Genomic DNA, 20,994 nt, shown 5'->3' with positions numbered 1-20,994 from the left:
AGAAAATTTCTCATTAAGTTGATATTTAAATTAGATTATTTTATGTTAAAGATAACTTAACAATATTAAATAAAGATGCAAAAAATCAGTGTGATCAAACTTTATTGTTCTGATAGGTAAGATATACATTTCAAAACTAGGAAAGGAACTGCCTTGCTTTCAAACCGTTAATAAGCACTCAATTTGCTACAATATACAGGCATTATTTACGCATAAAGAAGTTTCTTTAACATAATATATTAGGGTGTCCCAAATAACAACTTTTTAAAAAAATGTCTGCTCTCACGCTCTAAATGTGCTCTACATCATATAATATTTTAATACTGAATAAAATGCTACTGCAGTTACCCATTTGTGAGTGTTTGACATGGAAGTCACAGCAGCCATTACACCCAAGTTAATGGCAAAAAGAGTTGCAGCAGTTTTTGTATCAGAAAATGTGAATGAAAGTACATGTAAATATCTAACTTATGTAAACATAAGAAGCCGAAATTTTTTTTTTTTTTTTTTTTTTTTTTTTTGTTAATTCACCTCCCCAAGGCCCAGAAGGCCACTACAGATGAGGAGGCTACTTAATTGTGGTTATAACCCTCTCTCAACTCTATAACTCCGAAACACGAACCTTGACGAACAAGACCACTGCGCGGAGAAAAAAGTTGAGCGCGGTACTACCAGGGTCGTGGTGGGGATCGAACTCGGAACCTCTCGCTTATGAAGCGAGCGCTCTACCACTACACCACTACCGCATATGGTTTGGTTGCAGCATTGTGAAGTGAAATGCAGTTGTTCAAATCCTTGCTCTTCCAGTTTTTTTTTTTTAAATCTTTTTCAATTTTTTTAAATAAAAAATAAAACATTTCTGAAGTTAAATAGATATTTTTACTTTTATAAAGTTTTACTTTTATTTAAAAATTACATTGCAGCAAAATCTCCTTAATTTTGGTTACATATCATACTTTTGTTTGTTATCGTATTTTCATACTATAACAAACAAAAGGGAGAGAGTTTTAAAAAGGCTTAAAATTGCAATAAACATGAAAACAGTGGTAGAAATTTTTTGCGCATACATCACTATAGAGATACTTAAGTTATTAACGCGCTCAGGTAATTAGTTAAGTTTACACAGATTAAAAAGACAGATTAAAAACAACACAGATTAAAACAACACAGATTAAAAAGACACCTTTTTTTTAAGGAGAAAAGATTAAACATTCAAACTTTTATTTTCTTCTAAACTAATGGGGTGAGGTACCTAATAAGCTGTGGACAAAAGAAAAAATGTAATAAAAACTTAATAGAAACTTAAAAATGAAAAAAATTCTGTACCTGTTTTTTTATTAAAGTTTACAATTTTACAATGAAGTTAAAAAGTATTTAACATTAATTGTTAATTCAAAACAATGATTTGAAAGATTTTTATTTTCTATCACTAAATAGCGGTTCATGCAACGACTATCGAAAATTTTTAATTTATGTTATAAATTATTATTATATATATACATATATATATACAAATATATATATATACATATATATATATATACAAATATATATATATATATATATATATATTCATATATATATATAAATATTATATATTTATATGTATACATAAATATATATATATATATACACACACACACACACACACACACACACACACACACACACACACACACACACACACACACACACACACACACACACACACATATATATATATATATCTTAATAAAAAAAGTCTTATTTATTATTGATATTTTTAACATTTAAGCAACCATCAACAATTCAACATTTAATGTTTGCTTAAATGTTAAAACAATTAAATAGTTGTAAAAGTTAAAAATTAAGTTTTATTGTTTTTTAAAACCTGCAATAAATTTGACTAATAAATTTTTTTTAAATGTTTTTTTAAAACTGTTTTATAATGTTTTTAAATATTTATTTGTTTTATTGATGGGTGTGTGCATAGATTGACTGACTAAATAAGCAGAACATGCAAAAAAAGTGTACATACATCTACTGATAAAAAAAAGTGTACATACATCTACTGATAAAAAAAAGTGTACATACATCTACTGATAAAAAAAAGTGTACATACATCTACTGATAAAAAAAAGTGTACATACATCTACTGATTAAAAAAAGTGTACATACATCTACTGATTAAATAGGTAGAACATGCAAGGAGTGCTGATACATTTACTTAAGGCTTTGATTTGAGCAGGCAATCTATCAATTTAAGAAAGAAATTTTGAAAATTTTTTCAGGTCTTGTTTATGAGTGTTGGATTTAAAATGACAGTTTATTAAAAACTTTTTCGACAAATATGCAATATATATGTTTAATCTAATTTATATATATAGTTCTGACCAGAGTAAATGAGTGCAAGAGCAGAGAAATGCTCTTCTAAAACAAACATGTTCTAAATTGAGCCATGCAAGCTGCTCCTCTAAACAGTTTTTTACAAGAGCTTTTAGTTTTTTTTGCAAGCTATCTGCTTATTCATAAAAAGTATTGCTTATTAGATAGAAAATTTTATTTTATACTCATTAAGCATGTATTGGTAACAGTAATGTTACAAGTATATATGCATAATGTATCGTGCCATGAAATTATAGGTAAAATTTATTAAATATTGTTGTAAAACTTATAAAATATTCTGTTCATGAAAAATTCTTTAGACAAGCATTTTCTTTGGGTTTTCACACTAGCTATCCATTTATTCATTAACAACTTATTCAATAGAAAATTTGATAAAAAAAAGAGCTATAAAAGTTTTTACTGCTTATAAAAAGTATTTTCTATTTTCTTACTGTAATAGGATGCAGGAAGTTTAAGAATTATTATAACAATTAAAGATTACACAATAAAAGTACTTATCACAATAAAGTATTTACATCACTATTTAGCAAAACTTTTAATTGTGCATTAAATTTTTTTATTTTGCTTAAATTGAGACAAATTATATATATATATATATATATATATATATATATATATATATATATATATATATATATATATATATATATATATATTTATATATATCATATATGTATTATATATATTTATTATGTATATATATATCTATTATGTATATATATTAGATATATTATATATATTAGATATATATATATATATATTATATATATATATATATACTATATATATATATATATATATATATATATATATATATATATATATATATATATATATATATATTTATATATATATATATATATATTTATATATATACATATATATATATATATATAAATTTATTATTGCTCTGTTCTTTTAGAACATTGAGCACTCTGTAGAATACACTAACATAATTTATATATTTATATATATAAATATATATATATATATACATATATATATATATAAATATATATATATATATATTATATATATATATATTATATATATATATATTATATATATATATATATTATATATATATATATATATTATATATATATATATATATATATATGTATATATATATATATATATATATATATATATATATATATATATATATATATATATATATATATATATATATATTATATATATATATATATATTATATATATATATAACCCTCTGAATTAGGGTCGGCATTCGGCAATGTCGACCTAAAAGTTTAAGGTCGGTAAAAAATCGCCGATTTCATTTCTATGTTTTATGGTAACCCCTTTGTGTCAAATTTTTTTTGCCAACCTGATGCCGACCTCTAACAGTTTGAGGTTGCCAATTTATTTCCGACCTCATTTTTCCTAATTCCAAGGGTTGTATATAAAGCCTTCAGAAACAGGAAAAATAAATATACAGCCTTCAGAAATAGGAAAAATAGGGTATATCAAATTATTTTTGGTCAACATAAGGGCGACACACAAACGTTTAACAATTTTTTGTCAACCTTGTTTTTATATCGTCATGGTGAAACCATAATAACATAGAAACCATTACGGTGACACAATTTGTGCTCAAGCCTATTCACGCTCGCACACACACAAAAAAACTTTGGCAAGCGCATAAAAAAGCACTTGCAAAAAAAAAAAAAAAGCATTTCCTTTAAATTAAAAACCTCTTTTGTTCATTAAAAATTTTTATGAAAAACTTGAAAAAAACATTAATGTATGAATTGTTTTATTTGAATTTAAGTAAAACATTTGTTTTACTATTTTTATTTTTATTATCTTATCCAGAATTTAAATAAAACTTTCATTCTACCATTTTTAATGTAATTATTTTGTTTAGAATTTAAATAAGTTGTTTTTTGTTGTTGTTTTTAACTATTTTAATTTAGAACTTCATTATTTCATTTAGAATTTAATTTTTTTTATGATTTTATTTAGAATTTAAATAAAGTGTTTGTCTTTCCATTTTTATTTTTATTATTTATTTAATATTTATATAAAATGTTGGTTTTTGTTTTTTTTATTGCCATTTTTATTTTAATTATTTTATCTAGAATTAAAATAAAACATTTGCTTTGAAGGATTTTTTTTTTTATTATTTTGTTTAATATCTATTTAAATTGTTTTTTATTAATTTTTATTATATTTTTTTTATTTTAATTATTTTACATAGAACTTAAATAAAACGTTCATTTTGCTATTCTTTTTTTAAATACTTTAGAATTTATTCAAAGCATTCTTTTTTGTGCTTTTATTTTAATTTTAAAAAATAATGATAAATTTTGAACTCCTGATATCTCGAATCTCCAAGGTACCAAGAAATTAGTTTGAGTTAGTGAACGTTCAAGTTATCGAGTGATTTTTGTGAGAAATTGGTTAAACAAGGGTTTGAGTCATCAGTGTTTTACTGTAAATGCAAGCAACCACTATTTAAGTTGAGAGTTACTAGAAAGTAAAGAATTGTTAAACAAGAAATAAGTTGACAGAAGACTTAAAATCTGAATTGCATAAGTTGGGAAAGAAATTTCCAAAACATTGATGTTCCAAGAAAAAAGCTAGATAATTTTTTCAGAGTACGAAGGAACAGTTAAGAGTTATAGTAAAAAGATTGGCAGCTGAAACAAGAGATGATTAGATCTGCTTAAGTTTGCTAGAACAGGTCTAAGTGAATTTAAAATATATTTTTGGATCGTAAATCTAAATAAGAAAAAACACCATTAGAGTAACTAAGTAGGACAACACAATTAACATAAAAGAATATATTAGAGATTTATAGAGGAATGAAATCAAGTGCAAAAAATGGCAAACAGAATAGTCAACTTTAGCAGATGCTACATTTACTATGAATAGGATGGTTTCCTTAAAAAGTCAATAGTGAAAGATTGAAGACTGAATTAAGAATGGAGTTTATTGTTGTATCATCAGTATACTTCAAGTCAACTTAGATGTAAGGTTGTCAAGAAAACTATTAATATAGATGAGAAAGAACATAGGATCAAGTATGGAATCTTGCATTACTCCCAAAGAATACTGGAAATAAAAGAGAGTGTTGTCCATCAAAGACAACTAATACTGCAATTAAAAACTTTCATCGACATAACATATGATGAGAACTTATAAAAAAAATTAACATGACAGACTATATTAAAACTTTTTGATGCAAAAGAATTTATGTAAGAACCAAAGCCAAAATGATAAAGAAATTTAGGCTTAAAAATGAAATTATTTATCAATTATTAGTGTGCAGTCATTAGATTTAAAAATGAATTAGAGAAAATGTTATTTGCAAAAAGAACTACCTTATACTTGGGAGAGGTAATATGATCAGACCCATGTATGAGAAATGGAATGTTGCTTTTGTTAATAATATTGTCAAAGATTTTCTAAAAGTCTCAAAAACTTAACTTCTGAAATAAATATCTCTTTATTATAAAATATATTTAATATGAGTTGTATGGAAACTAAAAAAGTTGAACTATTAGTCTATTATTATAAAAACTATGCAAGTTACAAAAAATTGTCAAAAACATATTCAAAGCATGTAATATAAATAATTATTCTAAAAATTGATAAAAAAAATAAATAAAAAATAAAAATAAAGCTGTAAATTTAAAAGAGTAGCAAGAAGAGAAATTTAATAATATGTTTACCATTTTTTTTATTAAACTTGCTTAATATTTTTTGAATACTTTTTCCATATGGTGAAGTTTCTGCATTTTTCTTAAAATGTAATTTGTTTCTCATCAGATATTGTGCAAGAAAATTGATTGGATTAAATTCCTTATTTTCCTTGAAATCAAACTTCTCAGCTTCTATGAGTAATTTTTGGAGACCCAATACCAATATTGGAACTATGTTTTCAAGTAAATAGACCAAAACATTCTTTGGAAGCTGATAGTAACCAATACAATAAAACATGTAAATAAACAAATATATTTAAAAATCACTAACAAATGCATATATAAATCATATGTAATTCACATTTTCTTTATTAAATAGCAAAAAAAATCTGTTATAGTTGTATATTTGTTATAACTTATAAATATCTTTTATAAAAATATTTAATGAGTTTAAACTGCAACTTGTTAAACATTTTGATTTTATAGCTTATAATATTTTACCTTATATAAGCTGTCTATAATGTTTATATGTCTTAAGATTGCATTATAAAAAGCAAAATTATTATGAAACTAAGTTAAGTTGTCTAGTACTCAAAATAAATAAACTGTCTCATGTACAAATATATATATATATATATATATATATATATATATATATATATATATATATATATATATATATATATATATATATACACCGAGTATACAGAGACAATTTCACTGGAGGTGTTCCAACCCCCTCCCCCAAAGAAGGTGATTTTCAAGTTATAGTTGGTTTTGTTACGAATTTAGTGGGCTAGTCAGTTATTTGACAAAATTCAGTCGGGTAAATTTTCGTTTTGAGGACCTTTTTTTTTTTTTAAAGAAGCCAGTCAGTACTTTTTAAGGATTCCCCCACCCTCAATTTATTTGTAGAATCACCTCTGTATATATGTATGTATATATATATATATATATATATATATATATATATATATATATATATATATATATATATATATATATATATATATATATATATATATATATATTTGTAGAAAATCACTTAACAAAAATTTTTTCCATTTAACACTGTGTTTCATCAACAAAGATTCATCAGAAATGAATGATCAAATTAATAAAACTTCAATTTATACCAAAAATTAAATTTCAGGAAGTTGCAAATGTCTTAACTACTGTAAATTTTCACACATTTGTGGAATTTGCTGACACTTATAAAAAGAATTCTTTAGAAATGATTACTTATGCTATTTTTTTAAATGTTTTTTTAAAAAGGGTAGTTAATGTAAATATTATTTGAACTCATTTATTTTTATAGTTTTTTAGGACAAACTTATTTTCGTGCCTACATTTCGAAACTAATTCCGATCTTTTGTTTAACAAGCATTTTTGATTTGCATGTGTAATTATTTCAAATTTTTCTTGTAGACATAGTATGCATTTTTTGGAAATATTGTTATATGCAGGCGCTGTTTTAAGGATAGACCAATTCAGTATAAAATCATCAATATTTTTTTCTTTTAATTCCCATATATATTTTGATAGCATGGTGTCTTTTGAATACTTTTTATTCTTGAAAGATTGCTTAAGATTGGCAAAACGTTTTTTCCATTCACCCTCTGTTATGCCAATATATTGTTTATCAGGTACATTCTTAGAGGAAACAACACATTTATATACCACTTTTTTTTTTGATAAACAACTTCCACTCATTGGACAATTGATTTTTTGTTTACAATTACAATTTTCTGTAGTTTTTTCATTTAGAATTTCTTTTTTGTTTAACAAAGCCTTATTGTGACCTTTTATAATTCTTTCCATATTTTTTGTGCAACTGTAGCTAACTTTATTTGTATTTCGATTAAAAATTTTATGTAATTTATTAGATCGCAGGAAATGCTTATCGACCAATTTTAAAAACACTTTTCCTATGTTAGTAGAAACATTTTTGCTATATGGGGGGTTGAACCAAATTAACCCCCATATAGCAAAAATGTTTCATTATAAAAAATGTTATAATAGTGTCAGCAAATTCCACAAATGTGTGAAAATTTACAGTAGTTAAGACATTTGCAACTTCCTGAAATTTAATTTTTGGTATAAATTGAAGTTTTATTAATTTGATCATTCATTTCTGATGAATCTTTGTTGATGAAACACAGTGTTAAATGGAAAAAAATTTTGTTAAGTGATTTTCTAATAATATAAATTGCTCTGTTCTTTTAAGAACATTGAGCACTCTATCGTATAGAATAATTTTTAAAGTTGTTTAAATATATATATATATATATATATATATATATATATATATATATATATATATATATATATATATATATATATATATATATATACATATAAATATATACATATATATAGCAATTTTTTTTTTCATTATTCTTTGTTTTTTATATTCTTTTTCTGAAAATGCTATATACTATAAAGATAAAAAGAACTAGTAAGAATTTGTTATTATATAGTTATGAGGCAGCACTCCCTTGTAGCAGCAGGGTATAAGATAGTCAATGCAGCAACATTCCACGCATGTTTTAAAAATATATTTTGATAAAACAAAAACAGAAACAATATTAATTAATAAAAGCTTTCTAGCCATTATTATTGTTTTTTAAAAAAAAATTATGTATATATATATATATATATATATATATATATATATATATATATATATATATATACATAATTGACCTCCCCAAGGCCGAGAAGGCCACTACAGATAAGGAGGCTACTTGTGGTTATAACCCTCTCTCAACTCTATAACTCTGTAACACAAACCTTGACAGGCTACTGGGCAGAGAAACAAGTATATATATATATATATATATATATACACACACACTTAATTTATAGATATGGATGCAATTTCCTAATATCATTTTTGCGCTGTAAAAACATAATTTTTTAGAAAAAGAATAAAAAAAAACAAAGAATAAAGAAGGAAAAAATTGGCAAACATGCCAAACCCCCATGGCAAACCCTTAGTTGATTTAGCAGCACTCCTTTGCAGCAACAAGCTATAAGATAGTCAATCTACTTAAGCCCCCGCAACTTATTGCTTTTGTATAACGTTATCATTGTGAATTTAATACTGCATTTATATATAAATATATATATATATATATATATATATATATATATATATATATATATATATATATATATATATATATATATATATATATACCGATTGTTCTTCTAACCAATCAATAACTAAACTATCAAATGATGTTATACGTATAATTAACTCTGTAATTTCATGTTTTGCATTTGAATAAGTTTTCTCTATAAATTTCAAATTCTTGATTTCATGTTCAACTGTTTTTCCATTTTCTTCTTTCAGGTATAAACTTATTTCATTAACATCTTGTTTTTCTGACTTTTCTGCATATATTTTATTTAAAAATGATACTTCTGTCATTATTAAATTTGTGTATCTAATAAATACTTTAATCTTAAGAAAACATAAAACATTCAAAAATAAGAATTAATACCAAAATAATTCAATATCAAATAATACCAGTCAATACCAAAATGAATCAATACAAAATAAGTCTTGTTTTAAAAAAAATGTAAATGCAGAAAATCACATACTAACAAAGAAATAAAGCTGCAGTTTACGATTATTGTCTAATAGTAAATATTTAAAACAAAATAGTCTAACTTTTAATTTAAGATACTAGATATCTACACCTTATTTTAAGGCCTGCTTGTTGTTTTTTAAATACCTATCTAAAATAAAATCTAAAATTTTTTTTAAAAAAAAAATAATGAAAAAAAATAAACAAGTTTTGTTGTAATACATTACAACTAATATATTATCACTAATTTCAATATGATATTATCATGTTTCATGTGCGCCTAAAATGTACTTTAGATTTATTACAACAGAAAAACATTTTAGTTTTTTTTCTATTTTTATTATTTATTTTTTTTTGTTGTTCCGAAAAAGGGTCTGGATTAAAGTTAGTTACACAAAAAAAAAAGTTTTTAATAATTTGAAAGCATATTTTTCTAAATTACAATAAATAAGATATTTATGTTCACGTTTATTTATATCAATAATGACTTTGAACTCATGAGGTAAAGTCATTAGTTTAAAAAACTTAGTTTTGCTCCCATTCAGGTTTTTCAGTAGGTTTACCGCAAGGTTGTAACATTTTCTTTAGCATATTAAACTTAACACGAGCTCTACTTTCATTTTCAACAATTGAGAAATAATCTAGCATGTTATTATGTCCTATAAAAGATGCAACACTGTCACGGTGTTGATTTACAAGCCATTCAAATTTTGTAGTGTCTGCATGACCGGTACCAACATATTTTGACTGTAGATGCTCAGTTTGACTGTGAATATTGTAACGATCCATAACTTTTTCAAACTTTAGCTGAAAAAATATATTTAAAGCATTGATCATAAATTATAAACTCACAAATTAGAAGAAGAATATTCAAAAATTTATAATTATTACACCTTCATATACTTTAGCTCAATTTTAAAAATCTTGTAGCATGTTCACATTATTACCATTTACATTATTTAGCAATAAATATGAGCAATACATATATATATATATATATATATATATATATATATATATATATATATATATATATATATATATATATATATATATATGAGTGTTTGCATTTGTTTTTGCTGTTGTTGTCGTTGTTGTTTTTTTTTGTTGTTTTTGTTGTTGTTGCTGTTGTTGTTATTGTTGTTGTTGCTATTGTTGTTGTGCAAACACTAAAGACTAAGTTAATTATAATAAAGAGATAATAATAAACTTTACAAAATGTTAATATCAGTAGTAGTAATAATAATAATAACAATAATATTACGATTTTTCTTCTTTTTTTTTTTTTTTTTTTCTGAAACATTATTTTTGATTTAAATTTTATAGTTCATAACTCTTTACATGTTCAAGAACTTTTAAAGCAATCAGTTCTTATTGAAATCAGGAAATAAAAGGAGAAAAAATAAAACTTAGTAGTAAATCAAAAACGACAAAAAATAAATCAAAAACGACCCAAGGCCAAATAAACGCGACTAAATCTTAAATTGACTTAACAAAAATTGGGTGTCGCGGAAAAAGTGTCGTTAAACTTGCCGTCAAAGCATGTTTTTCAAATTGATTATCTGGATTTAAATGAATTTGCAAGGATTTGAAAAATTGCAAATTGAATTCCTGAATTTGAAAACTTGGAAAACGGTATGATGTTAACATAATAATGTTAACAAGATTATTATCGTACTAATACCAGATATTATCTCTGTCAAAGTATATATATAATTGACAAAGGGCCGTCCCAAAATCATAAAGGGAGAGTGACATATCTGTTTTTTGCTGACTAAGGCCTAGAAAATTTTTTTTAAGTAAAAGGTCCTTGTTGGCCGACATTTGTCGACTGCCAACTAAAGATACGTTTTTGTCGACTCCAGTGTCCAATTTGCAGAATAATAAATTTCGTAGGGGGCTAGATACCATCCAACGCCCCCTCCCCTTCCCTCGAGACGCCTCTGAATTGACATAAATATAAAGAAGCAAAGTTTTGAGTTTTGATTTTACTTTACTGAAATGACAAACAACCTTAAATTACACTGGGATGTGAATGACAACTTCTAAAATTATAGACAAAGAATTGTATTAAAAATTAAATTCAATATATACAATATTTATATAGCTAATACCAAAATTACATGATTATTATTGAAAACAACTTTTATTAAATTTTAATGAAGGTTGTTTTCAATAATAACTATGTAATTTTGGTATTAGCTATAGTTTAAGATTAGTTTAAAATCTAAGTTTCATTTGAGATCAATATAATAACTGTTAAAATATATATATACAGTATTGGACAAAACATTTGCAACCAACATCGAACAATGCTAAAAAGTTTTCCTAATTTTACATGTCTTAAAAACGAAACGAACTATACTACCACAGCAAACAGTTCAGGAGTCTGGAGTCATAGCATGCCATGACATGAGCAATCAGCTGACAGGTGACAGCACACAGGCAGAATTTCGTTAACAAGTGCCATTTTGCAGCGGACAAAACAAGTGCAACTTTTTTGGTTTGTTTCATTTTCTTAAGTCTGGTCCGTGTCAACGTCACGGAAGTTTTTTAATAATTAAAGGAAGTATCCAGAAGTTTCCAGAAGTTTCCAGAAGCATGCAGAAGCTTCCAGAAGTTTCCAGAAGAAGCATCTGGAAGCATCCATTAGCATCCAGAAATATCCAGAAACATTCAGAAGCATCCGGACGCATCCAGAAGCATCGAAAAGAAGCATCTAGAATCTTCCAGAACAGGTTCACACAGGTTCATTTTACTATATAAGAGACATTTAAATCGACATGTAATTCAGTCAGTATATGGAAGTCAATCAGTCAGTATTATCAAGACAGTTTATCGAAGTGAGTTTTATAAAAGTGTTTTATCGAAGAACATCAATACAAGAAGTCAAATACAACAAGTGTTTCATTACATCAATACAGTCCACATCCAACCAAGACGTTGTGTTCCAGAGAGCATTATTGTATCATCACAAGGTAAATGTAACACGGTAAGCCTTGAGAAGCGTGATTATTTATTTTTATTATTTTTATGAATTCAAGTGCAAAAATGGCTCCCGACAGTCTTGGATTGGAACTAAGAAAGAAAATTATTGGCGATTACGTAAGTGGAATGTCACAAAAAAGTATTTGTAATAAATATCGTGTGAAAAAATGGACCGTATCAAGACTATGTTCCAAATATCGTTCTACTGGGAAGTTGGCAACAGATAACAAAGGTGGAAGACCGCGTTCCACCACTTCTAGAGAAAATTCTATGATCGTCAGATCCGTCAAGAAGGATCTCTGGATATCATCAGTCGAGATACAAAAGCAATTAGAGCTGCCTGTATCGGACTGAACAATCAGACGACGTGCTGTTGAAGCCGGATTGTTTTTTCGACGCCCTGCAAAGAAACCGCTGATTTCACTAAAAAATCAGAAGAAAAGACTACTGTTTGCTACATCTCATATTGACTGGAATGTGCAGAAATGGCGAACTGTCCTGTTCAGTGATGAATCAAAGTTCAACATCATTGGGAGCGATGGCATTTGCCGTGTACGTCGACCGGCCGGAAAATGCCTCGATTTACGTTACTGCCATAAGACCGTGAAGCATGGTGGAGGCAATGTAATGGTCTGGGAGTGTTTTTCTGCTAACGGTCTAGGTCCAACACATCGAAACGATGAAATAATGGACCGTTTCATGTATAAAAATATCCTGAAAGATGTTATGTTACCTCATGCTGAATGGAATATGCCAATAAAATGGGTTTTTCAGCAAAACAACGATCCGAAACACACTGCAAAAGTAGGCAAGCAGTGGTTTCAAGACAACCACCTATCGGTGATGGATTGGCCGCCTCAATCTCCGGATCTCAACCCTATCGAGAACCTGTGGGTATCGTCAACCGCAGAATTAATCGTGAAGGTGTTCGTAATAAGGATCAACTGTTTGAACAAATCTAAAAGGCCTGGGCAGCGATTCCACAAAGTTTCATTGATCACCTGATCGAATCTATGCCTCGAAGATGCAAGGCTGTGATCGACAACAAAGGATTCGCCACGAAATATTGATAGCAAAATACAGCTTGGTCAACATTTTGTCAAGTTGCACTTGTTTTGTCCAGAAAGAAATCAACCTTTTTTAATACTTTTGATTAACTTATTAATTTTCGTGTACAAATAATGAACTTTGTGATGAATAAAACTTGAAGAACTTTGTCTCTAAACAGTTATTTATATATTTACATAGTTATTTCTCTAGATTGAAAAAATGCAGCACTTTTATATAAAGAAACTAAATTAGCATTATATGGTTGCACTCGTTTTGTACTGTATATATATATATATATATATATATATATATATATATATATATATATATATATATATATATATATATATATATATTTAAAATTAAGGTTATTTAAAAAAAAAATTATTTAAAATTTATTCGAAACCGTACAGATATAAAACATATTATATATTTGTAGTTAAATAAACGGTTATTTACTTTGTAAAGTGAATTTTTTGATTTTTTTTTTTTTTTAATTACGTCTAAACCAATATTAAAATGTTTGATTGGATGATGATATTTAAACTTATTGATTATATTAAGCGCTTGAAAATAATTTATTTTTATTTTTATAATTAACCGCTAAATAGTAATTACAGCGTTACGGAATCAAGGAATCAGTGACCAGTGTAATAAATGTTAGATGACTTGGTGAACAAATTTTGGAACAGTTTTGAATATTCAAAGTGAATCTTTTATCTGGTCTCTAATTAATAAAATAAAAGAACTTTTTTTCTGGTCTCTAATTAAACTGGAAATAAAAGAAAAACTACTGGGTAAGCTAAAAAGCCAAAGAAATATATACATTTTACGCATGCTTAATGAATATTAAGTTCATGGGCGTTTGTTGCGTTTGTTTTTAACAACCATTTACATATATAAATTTTATTTATTTTGATACTAATAAATTTTATTTATTTTGATGCTAAAAAATTTTTAAAACAGTTATTATTCTGTTTTAAAAATTTTTTTTTTAATTATTAAGATCAAATATTGATTCGAGGTTATCCAAGTATATAATTTTATACCAAGTAGTAACTACAGCAAGTTATATAATAAGTAGTGAGAGTCAGAGAATCAGTCTTTGTAATTATACTCTTGTAGCATTAAAATTGTGTGTGGCCATTATTTTCATATACATAAACCATTCTATCAATCATAATTATCTTATAGTATGGATACAGGTTTCTAAATGTATACAGCATTTTATGGAAGACGACGAGTCTGAACGAATGATTGAAGGACGTTTGAAGATGCATTATGGAAAATACTGTGGAATACTAAGAATTATACTCAAAAAACCAACAACATAATTCACTATTTGGCCGTGAAGGACAAAAAGATTTCTAACTCACAAACTCTTACTTAACTGCCTCCTAGTGTAAATGTTAGTGTCGGTACTATTTAAATTTCTCAAAAAAATATTTGTGGTTACCTCAAATTTTGCAAAGAGTACAAGAATTGGATTGTTAAAATGTGGCAAAATGTTCTAAGACGAAGCGCAGTTTGCAGCACACTAATTCAATGTTTGCCACCAAACTCTTGTTTTAATCCCCAATACGTTGCATATTTTGAAATGCAGTTTTCAGCAATGAAAAATTGGGGTGCAATCACTGTCAACTTTCTTGCTGGTTTACACCTAAAACCCTATTTAAATTTCATCGAAAACCGTTGGGTAAAATTGAAAGCAATAGCTTCTAAACAGAACCCAGCCTAACAAGCAGATCGGAGAAAAGCCATAATGAAATCGTGGTGTCATATAATAATGCCAAATTAATCTCTTGTTGCTTCTATACCTCTAAGAATGAGGGCTGTTCAATAAGTAAATCAAAGTTCCAGAAGCCCAAGTGCTAAAGCATGTTTTTTTATGTTTGTGAACATTTTTTTGTTAAAGTATTACAAATAAAAGTATACTCTCAGGGTCGACAACACGGTTTTCAAAATGGAGGAGCACGTCAATCGTTAATTTCTCAACAAAGGTCTTTTATATCCAGTGGCGGATCTAGCTTTTTGGGGGCCCAGGGCTTAAAAATAGCAAGGGGCCCTAGCCCTACACGAATAAAGATTTTTAATTGATTATGCGATTAATTGATTTTCGGTTCATTATTTAAATAAAATGAAAGACAATATTAAAGATTAATTGTTTTTATTATTATTATTCCTATTCATTAACAATCACAAATATCGTAAATATTTAAGCATAATAAATTCATAACAAACACAAGTTATTTAATTTTAAGATTTTTAATGACGCAGTTTTCCAACCTTTAATAGGGCATATTCCTTTATAACCTCATCGTAGTTTAATGACTTTGTAATTTTATGTTCTATGGATAGAAGCATTAAATCAGCCAATCTGTCATCACTCATTGTATTTCTTTGCTTATTTTTAATATAGCTCATTCTGGAAAATGATCTTTCTGCTTCACAATTGGTTATAGGCATTGTAAGGAAAATTTTCATTACTGTGTACAAATTCGGAAATGTATCGATAAGGTGTTTGTCATAAATTATTTTTAAAAATTCAGCACAATTAATTTGGCTTTGTTCGTTAACTACAATTATGTTAATATATTCTTTAAAATGAATGCATTCGTTTTTCAGCGTGGCAAAATCTTCAATATCCTCTTTATAAAACTTACATGCATTCTGCATACTGGATTCATCTATTATTTTTGTTTTCTTGTTTCCAATATCAAATAAAAATTTAAAATTCTCAGAATTTTCCTTGTATATTTTTTTTCTTTTTTGAAATTCATTTTGAAATTCGTCTAAAACGACTTTTAAGATTTCAATTTTAACTTTGTTTTTCCCTGTTAAGTTGCTCCCACACCCTGTTGTAGCGTCTGAGTATCTTAGTATTCTTTTTCTTTTATCTTTATATTCCGAACTAAGGTAATTAGTCAAAGTTTTTGCTAATATCTCGTATTGGGTCAATTCGGTGTCGATATTGTTTCTTTTTTCTTTAATGAATCCTTCAAGTGATGAAAGAAGAGCGAAAGCGTCTAACAAATCTAGTCCGGCTGTCTGTAATTTTTTAGTTACTTTATTAATTCTTTCCAGAACTTGTTCCCAAAAAATAACCAAAATTCCATTTTCCAATGAAGTCATTTTTGAAAATAATGTCTTCGCTTCTTCTCTTTGGTCCATTTTTTCTTGGTCATCCTTTGCAATTGATTTTAAAACCGTTAAAATTTCTTCATAATTATTTTTTAAAGCTTTAACAGCTTCATAATGGCTGCACCATTTGGTTTTGCCTAAATTTTTTAGGGTGCGCGTTTTCTCATTTAATTTTAAAGCGTTGGTAATTGCATTCCATTTTTTAGTAGAACTTGAAAAAAACATAAATAATTGCTGAATTGTACCGAAAAATATTACAACTTCATGCACAACTTTTGCGGGTTCTATCCCTATCAGATTTAATGTGCTGCACACGGTGTATATAATGCCAACTGATTTTCTCTCTGTAGTAGTGCCCTTAAGCCGTTATATTGGCCTGACATGTTGGCGGCATTGTCGTATGATTGGCCGCAACAATTTTTGATGGACAAATTATTTGTATCTAATATTGTTTTGACAACATTTAGTAGAGATTTTCCAGTATGTGAAGTGATTGGGGTAATTGTTAAAAATCGCTCGAATACATCACCTTGATAGCAATATCTTAGTATAATAGCGAGTTGATCAACATGCGCCACATCCGGGGTTGAATCAACAACAATCGAATAATATTTTGTCGAATTGACTTCCTCTATAATTGTTTTTGTTACTTTTTTCGCCATTAATGTAATAATTTCTTCATACACAGTTTTGGTTAGGTAAGAAACAGAGTGTTTTTTTCCTGAACATTTCTGTATGTGCTCTTTAAGAAACGGATCGAATTCAGCAATCAATTCCAAACAGCCCATAAAATTGCCATTATTTGGAACACTAAATGTTTCATTGTGACCACGAAATGCTAAACCTCGTTCACTCAAAAACTTAACAACAGCAATAACACGCTTCAAAATTTTATAAAATTTATCTGATTCTTAATTCTAATTCTTGCATTAATTGTTTATCGATTGTATTTTTCCTTTCTTTTCGCGTTTTCCAATTTATAACGGCGTTCTTGTGCAGCGTAGAACTTTCGTGGAGTATGACATATTCCTCTCCATGTTTCCAATCAGAGAACCCTTTGGAAAATGCTTGTACGTTTATAGAAAATAATTTGCACATTAAACAATATATGTTTCCAGTGATTTTCGAATAACATATCCAATTTCTTGACACTGGCTGTGCATTTTTAAGCCGTTTTTTAAATAGTTCTTCGGAAAAATATCGATTTTGTGTTTTTGAAATTCTGCACGAAGCTGCATAATCACGTTTATGGAAACCCTTATTTTGAAAATATGTCGTATCTTTGGTTAAACAAAAATTAATGAAATCGCTATTTAATATATCCGGCCATGTGCCCAAATCACAAAAATTATTTTCGGAGGGCATTTCAACGATGTATGGGGATGTTTGAATTTCTGATGATTCAAATATTGAAACATTTTGATCATTATTTTTATCTTTAATTTGAGCTGAAGATGTTTCGTCGATCTGGGGTTGGACTGAAAAGAAGTTGGTTAATGTTTTACATTTTTTTATTGCGTCTTGCTTCTGTTCTGCTAATTTTCTTTTTTGACACCCACTTTTATATTTACGACCCGTCATCGTTAAACCTATATAGAAATAAAATTTAGATAAATTTTATTTAATATGTTATAATTTTAATACCGAGCGAATGAAAAATAATCAGTGGAATTTGCACAAAAATAAACTTAATCATTCAAAGCTGAGTCGCAGGTGCACTATTTTTACAAAAGCTCGCAAAGACACTTAACAATTTTTCAATACAAAAGCATTTGAACATCATCGTAGCGATAACAATGCCAATACAATTTTTATTCTCTATTCTTAAAATTTAGTTTTCGTTCGCTTGAATTTTCACATACACTTACTTATGTTTGAAATTAATTATTTAACCACTTTTACATTTGATAAATGAATATTCACGATAATATGTAAAATTTCTCCCTAAAATGGGCCCCTTACTGGTCGGGGCCCCGGGCTTTAGCCCTATTAGCCCATATATAGATCCGCCACTGTTTATATCTAAAAATTTCTTAAAAGCAAAAGATCTAAGTAAAAAAGAAAAAAGAAAAGGGGAAACACAAGCCCTCCAACTATAAACTTTAAACGTTCAAACAACTTTCACATTTTTTACAAAACCATGAAATTATCTATTTTAAATTTTTTGGAAACATTTGAACCCGGTCAACCTTTATTAAGTTTAGTTTCAAGGGACCATTTATATAAAACCTCATCAAAAGCCAGAGCGACTCGAGTCAAAGACCACGACCGAATTATCAAATGTCAAAATGAAGGTCAGGGCAGCCAATTACCTTCTTGTTATTTAGATGTCGTAATATCAAAAAATAAAAATTGAGGCATTTTATTTTTATTTATTTATTTAGTTTTATTGATTTGTTTAAACTAGTCAGTTTAAGTTAGATAAAGTAAATTTAAATAAATTTAAGATTAAATTTAAAATTAAGTTTAAGTGTTAATTTAAGAGTAAATTTAGTTAATAAATAGGTATAGTAAACCTAATTTCATTGGATAAAATGTTTGGAAAAAATTACCTTTTCAAAGCAATGTAGCAGCTATTTTTTTATTTTTTAACTTTTTTAAAAATGCATCAAAATGAATTCATTGAACAAAGTTTGTGTGCTACCTGGAGTGTAAATTATAATATTTGCGGTTTGAGAGGCGATCTTGCAACCCAACTTGAATCTTCTATTTAAAAATATTAAACTAGAAGTTATCTGATATTTTATGAAAAGTTTTATTTTAAGTAGATAGTAAATTAATCTGCCTGTGCCCTTCAATCGATCTTTTTATCGTTTTTTTTTGAGTAACTAACGCTTTTTATGTTGATGTTGCGTCCAAAAGCCTTACTTATCTAACCAGAAAAAATATTTTCAGATTATTTTCTGGTGTCTTAAGATCACAAATCAATTTTAATTGTACCAAATATTGAATAACTACTTCTAACATTAAAAAAAAAATACAATTTTTAAAAAAATAGTAAATTTAAATCAAAATTGAGCGTGGGGGGACGAGGGGGTAGCGGATCGGACATCATTTTGTCAATCTCGTTTTATTTAGGTGCCCAAATAGAAAAGGAACTGCCCATATTAAATCTGTTTAGCATCATGTTGGGCACATATGATTTCAATTTGGAGAAAGAAATTTCACGCGATTTCTTTCTGTAACAAAGGTGTGGAAGGCGGAAGTTCGCACTAAAAAATTAAAATTAAAACTAAATATAAGTATAAATGGCTTCAACAGATTCTAAAGAAATTTTGATCCAAAGAGCTAAATTAGCAGAGCAAGCAGAAAGGTATAACTATCTTTTCCTTGTTTTATTTGTTAAAAATATTTAGCTATTCGTTAAAATGACGAAATATGTTGTATAAAATGATAAGATAGATATACGCATTTGTGTATTTTCGTGTGTTATATTTTATGTAAAATTGACAGAAATATCTTTTATTTACTTTTTTTAATAAATCAATAAAAGTTAAATAGTTTTATATACATATATATATATATATATATATATATACATATATATATATATATATATATATATATATATATATATATATATATATATATATATATATATATATATAATTACATATATATATAATTACATATATATAAAACTACACCTAAACTCAAACAGAACTAGGTAAAAATTGTTAAAAAATTTAAACTTATCTATAATACTTATATGTAATAGCATAACATCTTTTGGTTTTTGTTTAGTTTTTGTTTTTTTTGGCTTTTACAAATACTAGTAATGTTTTTGTTTACTTTGTACTTTTTTTTTAATGTTTCCTACTTTTCAAAAAACTTACAGTTTGTTCTGTTTGAGATATAAAGTTTAAAAAAAAAGTTAAGTGGTATTACTTTGATTAAAAACTTGTGTTAATAATGATTACAACCCTTGTAATGTAGGCAAACTTTTACACAAATTGTATCTATTCAATTTAAACATATTTTATTGAAAACAATTTTTTATTTACTATTTGTCAATATGAAAATAATATTTTACAACTAAAGTTAATTAGAGTTTATTTACATTGATTGATCATCAGCAATTAATTAAGTTAAATTTGCAAGCATTGACTAGCTGATAGGGATTAAAGCGATAAAATGTACATTTATCAATTGACGGTAAGGATTA

At 26.7% G+C, this 20,994-nt stretch overlaps 5 protein-coding genes across 6 annotated transcripts in view; 1 reads left to right on the top strand and 4 right to left on the bottom strand.

The window, feature by feature from the left end:
• Positions 1-9,529, bottom strand: part of LOC101234824 (EF-hand calcium-binding domain-containing protein 5) — a 122,062-nt gene extending 112,533 nt beyond the window's left edge. For both annotated transcript variants that reach the window (XM_065797935.1, XM_065797936.1), the window contains exons 1-2: positions 9,257-9,529; positions 6,085-6,325 (exon numbers count right to left, since the gene is read on the bottom strand). In XM_065797935.1, coding sequence (XP_065654007.1) covers positions 6,085-6,325; positions 9,257-9,490 — 475 coding nt within the window. In that variant the 5' untranslated portion in view covers positions 9,491-9,529. The remainder of the gene's footprint in view (positions 1-6,084; positions 6,326-9,256) is intronic.
• A 646-nt stretch (positions 9,530-10,175) lies between these two features.
• LOC136080329 (52 kDa repressor of the inhibitor of the protein kinase-like) lies at positions 10,176-17,054 on the bottom strand. The gene is made up of 2 exons (XM_065796946.1): positions 15,975-17,054; positions 10,176-10,457 (listed from the first exon to the last, which is right to left on the bottom strand). Exons 1-2 carry the CDS (start codon positions 17,052-17,054, stop codon positions 10,176-10,178), a joined length of 1,362 nt encoding a protein of 453 aa, XP_065653018.1.
• Positions 17,055-17,128: 74 nt separating this feature from the next.
• On the bottom strand, positions 17,129-17,617 carry LOC136080328 (zinc finger MYM-type protein 1-like). The gene has a single exon (XM_065796945.1). The coding sequence runs from the start codon at positions 17,615-17,617 to the stop codon at positions 17,129-17,131; it is 489 nt and encodes a 162-aa protein (XP_065653017.1).
• Positions 17,618-17,729: 112 nt separating this feature from the next.
• Positions 17,730-18,410, bottom strand: LOC136080327 (zinc finger MYM-type protein 5-like). Its single transcript, XM_065796944.1, has one exon. The coding sequence runs from the start codon at positions 18,408-18,410 to the stop codon at positions 17,730-17,732; it is 681 nt and encodes a 226-aa protein (XP_065653016.1).
• A 1,667-nt stretch (positions 18,411-20,077) lies between these two features.
• Positions 20,078-20,994, top strand: part of LOC100212336 (14-3-3 protein gamma-like) — a 6,473-nt gene continuing 5,556 nt past the window's right edge. The window contains 1 exon segment of the mRNA NM_001287380.1: positions 20,078-20,142. Within this exon segment, the coding sequence (NP_001274309.1) occupies positions 20,078-20,142 (65 nt within the window).

Source organism: Hydra vulgaris, chromosome 05 (genome assembly GCF_038396675.1).
Source record: "Hydra vulgaris chromosome 05, alternate assembly HydraT2T_AEP".
NCBI lineage: Eukaryota > Metazoa > Cnidaria > Hydrozoa > Anthoathecata > Hydridae > Hydra > Hydra vulgaris.
Note: the sequence above shows the minus strand (reverse complement) of the source record. Positions and strands in the feature narration are given on the sequence as shown.